Here is a 13352-nt window from a genome sequence, read left to right on the forward strand (position 1 = left end):
ACTCCCTGAAACAAGAATGTGAAGTCCAGCTGTGTGGGATAGTGGTAATTTGTTGTTTCCCAGTGCTGCTGAAATTTGCCTCTGACCACCCCAATAGCAGGAGGCATTTTCAGTTATTCTTGTAGTGGCTCACGAAAAATACATACTAACGGAAGACTGGTGCTTTTTTTCTGTGTTCCAGCTTGTTCCTTTTGTTTTTCTGAATGTGGTGGCCATTTTGAGGTGCCATTTCCATAAAGCTTCTTTAGGGGCAAAGTGGTGTATATATAACATGTATATCTAAGTTTCTCCATGTCTACACACACACACACACACACACACACACACCCACACACACACACACACTCTCAAAACAGTACATTTGTGGTAGAGTTATTAAAAATTATGGCCTGTTAAGAGGCATCATGAAATGTCTTCCAGAAAGTCTTGAGGTGCTATAGTAGAAAAGAGCAGTGCATAGCACCATCTGTTTTGAGAGGAGTTGAAATTTGAATTGGAGGCCAATTTGCAGAACCATCAATCAGTGTTTATAGAGTACCCATACTATACTGGACATTGGCATTGTGGGGGGTTTCAGAGGGAGCAGACATCTTCTCTGCCTTTATAGAGCTTACATTCTACTTCAGTTCATTTAACTTTAATTCACTCTATGTGGAACCTGAAAAGATTGAGGAAATCTATGACTTAACAGTTACAAAACTTATAAACAACTCATTCATAGAAACAACTATTTCTGCCATGCCTTCTCTTTCCACCCAGTTGCTGCCTTTTCTTGGGAACCATCATGAGAAAGCATGGAGCTCTTAAGAGGCAGCTCCTGAGGATTCACATGTAGGGGAGGGAAGAACACGTCAGGAACAAGCACATTTAGGGGGAGGGAGCTGAGGCTTCTGAGATGGTGATGTCTCTTGGCCCCCAGTGTTTTCTTCCATATTGTCTTGGGTGGTTCCACTGAAATTGTACTTATTAGAAATTCACTTGGGTTAATAACAACCTTTTTATTTTTATTTTAAAAGTTTTGATTGCAATCTTTTTTTTTTATCGTTTTCATTTTCAAGTGTGTTCCTAGCTTCTCCCTGATCTAGAGAGCATCTTTCGTCCAAAGAGGAAATTAGCCAATTCATCAAACTAACACACCCACAAGTGATAGTATGTGTATTGTTTCACACCTGTTGCTCCCACTTCTGTGAAGAAGAGGAAAGGTGCATTTTTTCCTCTCCATCAAGGCTAAGCTTAATCATTAAAATTAAGAAGCATTCAGGGTTTTCTTTCCCTCTTCTGTTTACCTTGTCATTTATATATATATTTTTAACTAGTTCTGCTTCACTGCATCAATTCCAGTCTTTCCCTGTATTCTTCATATTTGTTATTTCCTACACTGCAGTAATATTCCTTTACATATGTGTGCCACTGTTTGTTTAATTATTCTCCAGTTAGATGGGCATCTACTTTGATAAACATTGTCTTTAAAAATACAAATACCACTGAGTGGCTAAGAGGCTTGTAGTCATTCACACATTTGTATGAATTAGTTCAATCAGATTACATTTGTTCTAATATCTGGCATAGTTCACTTCCCTGAGGGAGTAGCACTTTTGATTGAGTAGAAAGGAAGTGGGAAATTTTGAAGCACAGAGCCCTTTAGAGGGATGAGGTACATCAAGTGGGGGTATCATAGGGATATGGAAGTTAGAGACCTTGTCTAGTGGGAGTATTGGGGAGTTGGGGAGAGAGGCATGAAAAGAGAGGAGGGGAAGAGTAAAGAAAAGTAGGAAGGATACCAGAGGTAGAGTTGGCTTTGTTCAAAATTTTACCTTGGGCCACAAAAGGAAAAGGATCTTTTTCTTCCGTTTTCTCCGTGTACCCTTCCACCAGAGCACCTATTAGTGCCATTAGAATTATAGTCCTGTTCCATTATAGGCTAAATATACTCTTATGAGCTAGCCTGAGAATCTAATAATCATTTATAACTTATTTTCTGTCAGATAGAAGATTTTCTATCTATCAGATAAGATCCTGAGGTCTGAAAAACCAATTTATATTACAACTCTCTTCTGAGTTATAAACCATATACCTTCATCTCTTAAGAGACAGGAAAAAAATTGGACTTGCAGTCAGGAGACTTGGTTTTGAGTCTCAGCACTTGACAAGTCATTTAACCTTTAGCCTCCATTTCCTCATTATAAAATGGATACCATAATATATGCAGTACTTATCTCAGGGTGGTTGTACATAATGTCATGCTTTGTAAGCCGCAAAGCATATCCATGTTACTATATGTTTATTACTGGACTACCCTGCTCTGAGTGATCAGTGTTCTTAATACTCCATTCCTTCCATCACTAGATATTTGTTTGATAGACATTTGACAAATATTCTAAAAGTATAGATTTGAGAAGGTCCTTTAGTGTACCATTGGACCTGCCTTCAAAGGATTAATGCTCATAATGTGATGGTCTGTACTTATCTTTCTGATGTGAATTAATTTTCTTATTATGTGCCTCATCAGTATTATATTCAAAATAAAACTGTGCTTTCCACAGATTTAATGAGGGTTTTATTTTTTATTTTAATAAATGTTCAACTGAGGGTGGATGAATCCCAGACTTAGGTGGCCTAGATTGTAAAGGAGATAACCCTTTTTCTGACCGTATTCAGAATACTTCTTGCCTGAGCCATTCAGTGATAGTAAGCTTTCTTCAGTGAATTTGAGTGACCTCATAGAGCTATAGAGTAACTCCTAAGGTCAGAGTGAGAATTCTGTGTTCTCAGGTTAATTTCTTTGCCTCTTCTCTGGGTGGCGCAAACAGCTCACTCAAAATATTTTGGAAAAACATGACTCTGGGCAAGTCATTTAACCCCAATTGCCAAAAAAAAAACCCTCCCAGATTGAGACTCTCTTTGGGGGCAGCTAGGTGGCGAAGTGGATAGAGCACTGGCCCTGAAGTCAGGAGGACCTGAGTTCAAATCCGGCCTCAGACCAAACACTTGACACTTACCAGCTGTGTGACCCTGAGCAAGTCACATAACCCCAATAGCCTTTAAAAAAAAAAAAAGAAGAAAAAGAAAAAAATTTGGAATATACTTTTTTTGTTTTATTTATTTTTGGTGGCGGATATTTTGCTTTTCCTTTTTTGGATACCTAAAGCCATATTTAATTTTATGTCTAGAAAAGGGAAAGTGAATGCCTCAGAGCTAAAAGTGACCTTTAGATAACAATCCAAATTGGAACAGTAGATGTTAGTCACATAGTTCAGCTGCAGATTCAGTGATGTAGCTTCTTGAAAAAACAAAGCAATATAGCGGATAATAAAATCTCATATTTCTCTAACACTTCTTGGTCTATAAGTATTTTCCTCACAGCAACCCAGTGTGGGTGTCTAGTACAAGGAGTATTACTCCTATTTTACATTTGAGGAGACTGAGGCTCCAGAATGTTAAATGACACGCCCATGAGGCCATCAAGAGAGGATTGAAATCCAAGTCTTCTGATGCCAGTCCTTTTTTTTTTTTCTTTATTCAGAACTTTACATAAACAGATTTCAGAATTTAATGAAATAAATTGGGCATCACTACATAGAGAGTAGAACAGAAAAACAAGATTGTACATGAAATTGTGAATCTCTGTTACATACAACTTTTTTCCTTTGATGAGCATAATAAATTTACTATATGACTTTCAAAGCTGTTCTGCTTGTCTTTGTTTCTTTCTGGCATTCTCTTTTTCTCCTGCACATTTAAAAAAATGCTTCAGTGACCCTCATTTCTTTCTCTTCTTCTTTTTTTTTTTTGTGATCCTATAGGTAGCTCCTTTCTCCCTTGCTTCTAAAGAGCTGATTTTTTTAAATAAAGAAAAATGTTGGATGAAGTACAGTGGAGCTTATTAGGTTTTCCTATTGCTGTCCCATCTTCAAGTTCTGAAACTTCATCATCACTTGGAGATGTTAGAAACAATATGTTTTAAGAGCTGTCTCTCTCCACCATCATAGTAACCTGTGTAAACTCCCTACAGCCCTAAGCATTCCAGCCTTTTGAGGACCTGTGACTCCAAATTATGAATTAAAGTAGAACCTTAAATGACTTATAAAGGAAAATGATGGTCAGTTGATTCAGGCTTTTTTTGAGCCTTAGCCCATATTTAGTTTCTGGGAATGTTAAAAAATGGAAGGTTAGGAAAAAAATTTGGGAGGGATGTCTGTTCCAGATAATTTCACACCACCATTAAATAAATCATCAGGACTTCAGATTCTTGATATTCCACATGGAAGGAGAATTTACAGTTTATCTCATTGAACTTACCTTTGGAGTATCTCCATATAGATTAATTTTGCTTTCTCTAACAGCCTTCAGTTTTACAAGTAACACTTTGCATTTTCCTCCTATTCTCAAAGGTAGAGAATATTTTTTTTTCTCTCTCCAGTGTTCTGTTACTTGTTTAATGATAAACTTGATGACCACTTCAGGTTATAAACACCCAAATTAAAATGTTAACCATGTGGTCTTCTCTCCCCTTTCCCCCTTATCTCAGTCCATCTCATTCTTCCCTTCTCTCTCCCTTCAAGCAGATAGAACCTGGTGTTTTCATGTGTGGCTTAATCATTGAGCAGCAACTTTGTACTAAGGAAGGTACATATATATCACATTCCCTCACCTCTAGGAGTTACTATTCATTTGGTTGCAGGCAACCATTTTCCCTGAAATACTCTCATAAAGGCCTTGCATTCAAGATTCTGGGCTTAGGTCTTCCAATTAGTTTAATGTATGACACTGAAATCAATATAGGCCATCAAAAGGTGGATAATCTTGTCACATGAACATCCTTGTTCTTAGTAAACATATTACCTTCTATTTTTGTGATAGGGAGCAAAGTGAAGCAAACATGCAATGATTTTCCAAAGATAATGGGTCAGAGCTATCACTGAAAGATAATTTTCATTTTTTTTTTTTAATAGGTGATGCCTGTCCCTAGGTAGGCAGATAGATCCCTTTTTCAGACTGCCGTGATACTAACTTTCAATCTGCTGAAAGGTTCATTTGCTCATGAACTAAGATTTTTTTTTATAACATCCTTAATCATTTTTATTTCAAGGATTGAGCTTATTCCAGTATCCTTGACAGCCTGTCTTCATTAGACTTCTCTCATACAGCTTTTATCCTTTCAGGTAGGATGATGCAGTAAAAAGAGGCTGAGAGTCAAAAGACTTGGGTGCACGTTTCATCTTTATCTCTTTCTCTCTATGACTTTGTGCAGATAATTTAACTCCTCTGAGCTTCCATTTCTGCTTCCACAAAATGGGAATAATACTTCTTTATACAGTTGTGGTGAGGATTCAGTGTGATAATATATGTAAATCACCATATTATAAATGTAAGCTATATTCTGAACCTGATTTTAAGTTCGGTAGTTCCGTTTTTGTTTTGAGAAGGGGGGACAAAAGAGTAGCCTGCTATGCATAGGACTGCTCGGTACAGTTGATTCTTCCTAGCATGTGCTTTTTGTCAATATTCCTTGAAGAGATGGGGTTTTCTGATATTTGTACTTTATCTCTGCTATATGCACCCTGGTGCCAGGAGGAACACATTAGGTAGATGTTTGAAAGGGTTGGTTTCACAGTTTACTTTTATTTCCCCAATTCATAAGAGGGTGCCACTGACTGTAGCCTGTGCATGAACTTAAAGTATGTTTACAGTAATCTTAACATAGCAATGTATTCCTAGGGACGGTTTTTTAAAAAATTGTAAAATAAAATACTTTAGAGTTTCACAAAAGTATACATGGAACTAAGCTGAATTGTGAGGGATTATCTTTCCTCTTTGAAGAAGATGAAGAATAGAGCTGTCAGGAAGTTATTTTCTATATGGTTGGTTGCAGTGTGTTTGTTCTAAAGGTTGCTTTCTCTTCCAGGTGGTCCAGACAACCAAGTTCACTTTGAGGGTTACCAGGTATCTAATCAGTGCATGGCATTGGTCCGGGATGAGTGCTTGTTGCCCTGTCGAGATGCGCCTGAGTTGGGTTATGCCAAGGAATCTAGCAGTGAGCAATATGTGCCTGATGTGTTCTATAAGGTAAGAAGTATGAAGTTTATGTCAAGAATTTATCTAACATAAGCAGTTGTTTTCATTTTGAAATACTCAGATCTATTGAGTGAATAGCCATTTGTCTACCACAGTTAACTTAGAACTCTCCTCGTGAACTAAGATACTGTAAAATTCTCAGGGATTGTAATTGGCCACACAATCTTCTCTTATCTTTGTTTTCAGTAAGAATCCTGAATGAATTATTTGGTTAGTTTTTGTCAGTTATCCATTGTGGTCTGGTTTTTATACAGATTTTTGGTCTTGTTCTTCTTTTGACTGGTAAAAATGGCATAGTTAATCAAGCAATTACAAAACCTCTTAAGATTCCTCCAAGTGGGAGGAGCTAGAAGATGTCAAGGCATATATATTCATTGATGAAATGTGGTAGAATAGTATCAGGAATTATGATCTTCTGAAGTTTGACTTGGATTCTCAATCCTACACAAATTTTAAAGTAATTTTAAATACTATTAGGTTTAAACATAACTAGCAAAACTGGATTGTCTGTAGTAGCCAAAATGCCTTCCAATTGGGAATTTGGTTGGCAGAATATACTCTTTATTAGGTATTTAATTTTTGATATCACACTATTTTTTAAAAACAAGAATGACTCTATGGTCATACTTCTTTTACTTCTTGGAATGAAAATAGTTAAAGGATTTTTAAAAAAAAAAGTATTAATTTACTTTGATTTAGCAACAGTCACTTAGTTTTTGAGTTTAAAATTTTTCTCTCCTTCCCTCCCCAAGATGGCGTAATCTTATATAGGCTTTATGTATACGTTCTTGTTAAACATATTTTCACATTAGCCATGTTGAGGAAAGAATTTTTTTAGAGACTAAGAAATGCCTGTTACAGATTTTTAAAAATGTAATGTGAATCAGTTTCCTGCTCTTAATGTTTCACTTTTGTCATCTTGTACCATTTATAAAATTTGCCTTTGTCCTTAATTATTATTATTCTTGAGTTTGTCCTTGGATTTCTGTGGTGACTGGTAAAAAAGAAAGCTCTTTTATTTTTATTGCTAAATATTAGTTTACTCTTGCAGTTGGAGTAGGACACATAAGAAGAGTCTTGTGTTCTTATAAATGCTACTAAATGATAATAATGGTACTTTTTTTTTTTCTTCAGGGAGAATGACAGAATTAGAAAACATGTTCAGTGGTGATCTCGGTTTATTTTGTATGAAACAACTACATTTTGTTTATGTGATATGAGTGATTTTTTTCTCTATTGTGTTTCTGATTCCATCTGTTGAATCCTGTGACTGGCCACAGGGGAATAGAGTTCACATGTCACAATCTTTTCCATCTCTATGTCCTTTGAAGTTCTTTGACATCCCTTTGGTCTTATATTCTGGTTGACTATCTTGATGAGGCGTGAGGATGGTATCTCTGTGACTGTAGTTAGTTTACTTCCTGTATTATTCTTATCTTCCTCTTCTTGGATACAGTTTGAAGGATGAAGATTTTTACTACTGACCAATTGTTTAGACTTGAGTGCCATTTAATCCATTTTAGACCTTGGTCATAGTGTAATCTGGTATACTAGTTCTTATTAATAAGACACATAAGTCTACATTTTATGACATTGGTATCTATATTAGCTTTCACTCTAAAGCAGGGGTTGTTACTCTGGAGTCTGTGAACTTTTTTTTTGAATTCTATTCTGATAATTTCATTTAATGTATTTTATTTTTTACATTTAAAACATTATTTCAAGAAGGAGTCCTTAGTCTTCATTGGGTTGCCAAAGGGGTCCATTAACACACAAAAAAGGTTAAGAACCCCTGCTTTAGAGCAAACAGGATGAACAAGATACTGACAGCATTCTGTGGAAATTACGAGGCTCTGATAAATTTTTTTATGACTTGTGAGAGTGTTTTTGTTTTTGGCTAGGCAGTGGGGTTAAATGACTTGCCCAGGATCACACAGCTAGTAAGTGTCATGTCTAAGGCCAGATTTAAACTCGGGTCCTCCTGACTCCAGGGCCAGTGCTCTATCTGCTGTGCCCCCTACCTGCTCTGACTTGTGAGAGTTTGAACTTTGGGTGAGGAAACATGTTTCATTACAAGAGCTGGTTGATTGCATTTCTTATAATCTACATGAAAATGTCTTGAAGATTTGGTTGCCTTTTGGTGTTCCTGAAATTCATTATGATGAGTTTAAAATATTTTCTGGATTAGGAACCTAATGGGTAAGTTTTTCATAATGCTGTTGAGCTTTTGGAAAGCTGCTTGTTTTGTGTTTAAGGTGTAAGAGGGACTCCTGTAAATTCACATAATGAAGAGGAGTGTGGGTGAAGGAGGTCTGAGTTTCCCAGATACATTATCCATAGGGCACTTAGGGCAATTCATCTCATTTGCTGAGGCATCATTGAGCTTTAGTCAGAGCTAAAGGCATCTATGATCATCTGTGGCACAGATCCCCTTGCTGAGGTGTTGGTGGTGTGGGCCATAGCAGGTCTGGCTGCTCAGCCCAGTAGGGCATCAGAAAAGTCCTGTGAACTCCTTCCAATTTTTGAGCAGTTTGCTTGTGCTTGTCAAGAGTAAATACTTTGTGCTTTCTGGAACACAACTTGTTGGGAAGATTTTATTTTGTGTGCCTAATTAGGAGTAGATGTTGAATTGTTTTAACTTAAATTGTGTGGAAATGAATTGTATTGTCCTGTTTTTAAATAGAGGGGAAGAAGTACAGATAGTTATGGTAGGTAAAAAAAATCTTCTTTTAAGAAAGAATGGTTCTTTGCTTTTAGATTAGCTTTACTTTCCCTTTAGATTATTTCCTCTAAGCTTTTTGGATTGCAAGTTTTACTAATGTCTTTGAATTATATTGATACAAAAATCTAAAGTAGTAGCAATCTAAAGCAGTACAGCTGCAGGAAATTATTTAAAATGTTAAGTGGAAGAGTTAGATCTGGTAAGCAAAGAAGGGCTTCAAAGGTGATAAGCATGTTTTTTTCTTGTAAGTTATGTTATCTTTGTGTTTATGGAACAAGAGTTTAAGGCTCTGCCATGTCCCACCCATTTAAAAAAAAATTATAGCCAAGACTTAACAGTGAGACTCCTCTGGCTGACTCATTCTGATGGCCTCTAACTGTAAGTCTGAGGAGAACAGAGGAAAAAATGGCTTCTGTATCAGTTTTATAGGAAAACACTTATTAAGCCTTTATGTTTGTCTTTCTTTTGCTCTAAGAAAAAGCTTTTTGCTCTTGCTGCTTTTGTGCAACTTACCAGCCTTGATAGGGCAGACCTTCCTGCCTTTTGATAGGAAAGTATTTGTACATGAGTCAGAAAACTCATTAGGTTAGCATCTAGTTTGAGGGGCTAGCCATTGCTTTCACATTTGGTGAACCATCCAAAAGAATGTTGCCCAACCTGTAAAATGTATTCATGTGATTAAGTAGTTTTGACCCATTTTTAGAGCCTGATTGATGAAGATCTTGACAGCTACTAGCCACCTATTTACTTAGATTTGGAAGCCAGTTAGCACATTTTAATCAAACTTTCCAATCATTGGCCTTTCTTTGGAGGATTTCTTCCTTGAGCCACCTTTGGTTCCTTTAAGAAAAGGTGAATTCTGAGGACTAATTTGAATAACCTTATTCAATTTGAAAGTGTATTTTTTATATTGTTTAGTATAAAGATATTAGTATGAGTTTTTAAAGTGTTGAGTTACACATTTCTATATTTTTTTGTTATAGATCTCTTGAATTCTTGATTTCAGGCTTCCTTTCTTGTTTCCATATAATATATGCTATTTCCGTGATAGCTTTCTCTGTTAGGGGCAAGATAAGATTTGATATTAGTCATTAAATTTTCTACTGGATTTGGATATCTAAACATTACCTGGGGTTGATTTGGGGAGCAGGGGAGAAAAGTAAAATCTGAAGTTAATAGACTCTCGGAAATATTTAAATTATCCCATGTTAATACTTTTGTAGCTTTTTCTTGTGTTAACTTTAAAAACAAACCTTTCAGTATCAGCAGTAAGTAAAGATGCCATCCTTAGGATAATTACAATACCATTTTATTGCTGCTTTCAAGTCAGAGATCTCACCAAGAGGTGATAACAAATGCAAGGGGACCATTTCATCTGGGCAACTTATGCATTTGCAGCTCACTCTTGTCCATGGTGGGTTTTGCCAGGACACCCCCCCCCCCCCAAGAGGACCCCTCTTTCACTCATTTCTCTAGAAGCTGAGTCTGATGGACATTGACTTAAGTTGACTTAGCTTCCTACTTCCTGAGCATTCTCATGCCAACTGACTGAATCTTATCTAACTTGGATGGCTATAATATGAGCAAGTGAAGGGGGACAAACTCTCCCTTTTTGACATCTTGTGGTTCAGAACCTTCCTGCTCCCCATCTAACCATAAACTCTAGCCTGCATTCCCTATTTGAGGGACCTCTCCACTACATCAGTGAGTTTACCTCTTGACCTCTTGGTGTTTCCATGGTGATCTCCTAGGAAAAGACATGTTATAAGTTCTGGCCCGGTTAGCAGGATTTGACATGTTAGAATAAAGTCTATTTAAATCTCTCTTTTTAAATAAATAAATAATCAAGTGGGCTGTTCCTTACATAAAAGACATTTACACATTCCAGAAATACCACTTGTTTTATTTTTTTGTATTTGTGACACTGGTGAACTTTATATTGTGTATCAGCCTTAAGAGGCATTTCAGACTGGAAAGTTTAGTTTTGTCTGTTTTTCTGCAGTGGTTTAATATCTTTTTAATTCCTACAATAAGCAATCAGTAGACCCTAGACTGTATCGTAGATATGAAGTGTACATAACTTCTAAGCATTCTTACACATTCAAGTTCTTAATCAGGTTACATATCCAGCTTTTTCATTTAGTTGTCCAAAGGAAACTCAGCTAAGTATGTCTTTGATACAGGTCCTTTTGGGTGTCTATGTCCCAGATTTCAAACTTTTAGATCTGGGTTGTGAATAATTTACATGCAGTTTTTGTTTGCCCTTTCAAATTTATACTGCTCTGGTATGAGGACCCTGGAGAAAATATTGAATATAGGTTGCATTCTTTCTAGGCCGAATAGCTGACATATAATTTTCCTGGGAGTAGGGATTATTTCACTCATATCTATTTCCCATTGTCTGGTACAGAGTAGGTACTTAATAAATGCTTGTGGTTGATTCATTGAGTATGTTTTCCCTTTTAAAATTTCAGCCAGTTTGCTTCTCTATAAGCTTTTGCCGTCAAATGACTTTATTGATTGACTAAGAGTGCTACATTGAGTTTACATGACGGGCCTGTGCCTCCTCAACTTTCAGAACCAGACAGCCAAGAATTCTACAGAAATGTGCCTCTTTAAAGGTCCCAGGAAATGTGAATAATATTCAACATTTGTTGGAGACTTGACTTGAATGAATGAATGGAAAAATTTAAGTGCTTGCATAGTATGTGCCAGGCACTGAAGAGGAGTATATACTGACTCTACCGTATATACCATGGTGGGGAGCAGTATGACCTTATGTTTTATCTCTTGCCTCCAGGGTTTGGTAAACATATTGAAAGCATATGTTGAAACTCTTCAGTCAGTGTTGGATATAGTTTGTCACCTGGAAGTACTTGAGATGTATTTATAACGTCACCTAGTGAATAGTCTGGTTTAAATTATATAAAAGAAAGTAACTCTGGGGCATCCAATGCATTAGTTCAATCACACTTATCAAAATGCTTTCGTGATAACAAGACACTTTATCAGCTCTGTGTTTGTGAAGTTAAAGGGATCTGTTCCCAATGCCCTCTGATAAATAAGGCCATGTGGAAGGTGCTATTTAAGATCCTTCTGTTCAGAAGGATAAATGAACCTCTCATTTTATGCAGATTTCAGTGAAGGGAAGAATGTCTCCACAACATATTGGAAGTAGTTTAGTTCATTGCTAAACATTAACATTGCTCAGCATCATAGCAGTTAGCCCTAGTAACATTGCTCACCACTCCTGCTGTATCATAGTGTATGCTGTTTTCTCCCCAGATGCTTTCTTCTCAAAAATTAATTCTTACACAAGCTTGGTTTACAGGAAAAGAAAATAGGATCCAGAATCAGAACTTCAGGAGTATCATTAGGCGTTTGTAATTATTATCTTGCTACTCGGCATTTATTTTTTCTTCACTGTCCAAACCAGAGCCAGAGACTGCCTTAAAATAAAAGGGGTTTTAAAAATTTTTGTGATGTGTGATTGAGTAATTGAATTTAGGGATACTGTCAGGGAGAACAGCTGACTTCTGGATACCTCATAAAAGAGCCTGAATTACAGTTCTGTTTTCTGGGTGTTGGTGGTTTTACTAGTTATGTTTAATAGCATCAGCTTCCTACTCTTTAAGCAGCAACCTCTGACTTGCTTAGTAAATTTGCCTGACATAATAGGCTTTGAACTATAGCGAGTATTTGTAATTTTAGTTCACCATATTCAGAGAAGTATGGTGAGGACAATCCTGTGGATGAGGATAGTTTCTAATGTATAATTTTAAGGTATTGAATTGGGTCATTAGAAACCTTTAATATTTATTGAGCATTCAGTGTGTTTCATGTTATTTAGCAGCATAAAACATATTGAAGATGTAGTAAGGCCTTGCCTTCTAAACACAGTAAGGAGGGAGTTTATGTTTAGGGTTGAATGCTTTGCTCAGTGCTGGGCACATTAAAGTGTCCAGTAAATATTTAATGACTTGCTTACCAATGCATATCACAACATTGTTTACTCAAGCTGTGCAAATTCTTGAGCAAATATTTTTTATCACAGAGGATTCTGTTTGTAACTTAAATTCTTCATAGAAAACTTCAGAATTAGTTAAGTCCAATAGGGAAATTCTGACAGATTGAGTTAAGGTAATTCCTGTCTCATGAAAAATGATCCTTTGTTTAAACTATCTTGCTCTGAACATGCAGAGCCCTAGCTTTTAAACTAGAAACATGAAAGACAGCAAGGATCTTATTCTTTGTGCTTTAAGGGAATTTAAGCTGTTAGCAAGGGCTAACCCTAAGGCTTTCAGGAGATGGAGTGTTTCCTACCATACCCTGTGCACTGTACTTCACTTCTTGAGTGTCTGTGCTGGGAAATCCCAGAGGAAGCTGCTTGTGTCACAGGTTTCCCCTTCTTGCCAGTGCCTTGGAAAAGAAGCCAGTATCTTAAAGATCTCATTCTCCTTTTGTAAAACAAGATGGTGCTGCCTAGTCTGTGGAATTTCCTGCTCTCTTGTCCCAACACAGGCTGCATTTGGTGTATGTGCCTGCGCCCCCCCCC

The 13352-nt window shown here is 36.7% G+C and overlaps 1 protein-coding gene across 1 annotated transcript in view; it reads left to right on the forward strand.

Annotated features, from left to right (window-relative positions):
• NPLOC4 (NPL4 homolog, ubiquitin recognition factor) overlaps window positions 1-13352 on the forward strand; it is a 58965-nt gene that overhangs the window by 23464 nt on the left and 22149 nt on the right. Inside the window, exon 12 of the mRNA XM_027850139.1 lies at window positions 5906-6066. Within this exon, the coding sequence (XP_027705940.1) occupies window positions 5906-6066 (161 nt within the window). The remainder of the gene's footprint in view (window positions 1-5905; window positions 6067-13352) is intronic.

This window comes from Vombatus ursinus, unplaced genomic scaffold (assembly GCF_900497805.2).
Source record: "Vombatus ursinus unplaced genomic scaffold, bare-nosed wombat genome assembly UNPS02008996.1, whole genome shotgun sequence".
Lineage (NCBI taxonomy): Eukaryota > Metazoa > Chordata > Mammalia > Diprotodontia > Vombatidae > Vombatus > Vombatus ursinus.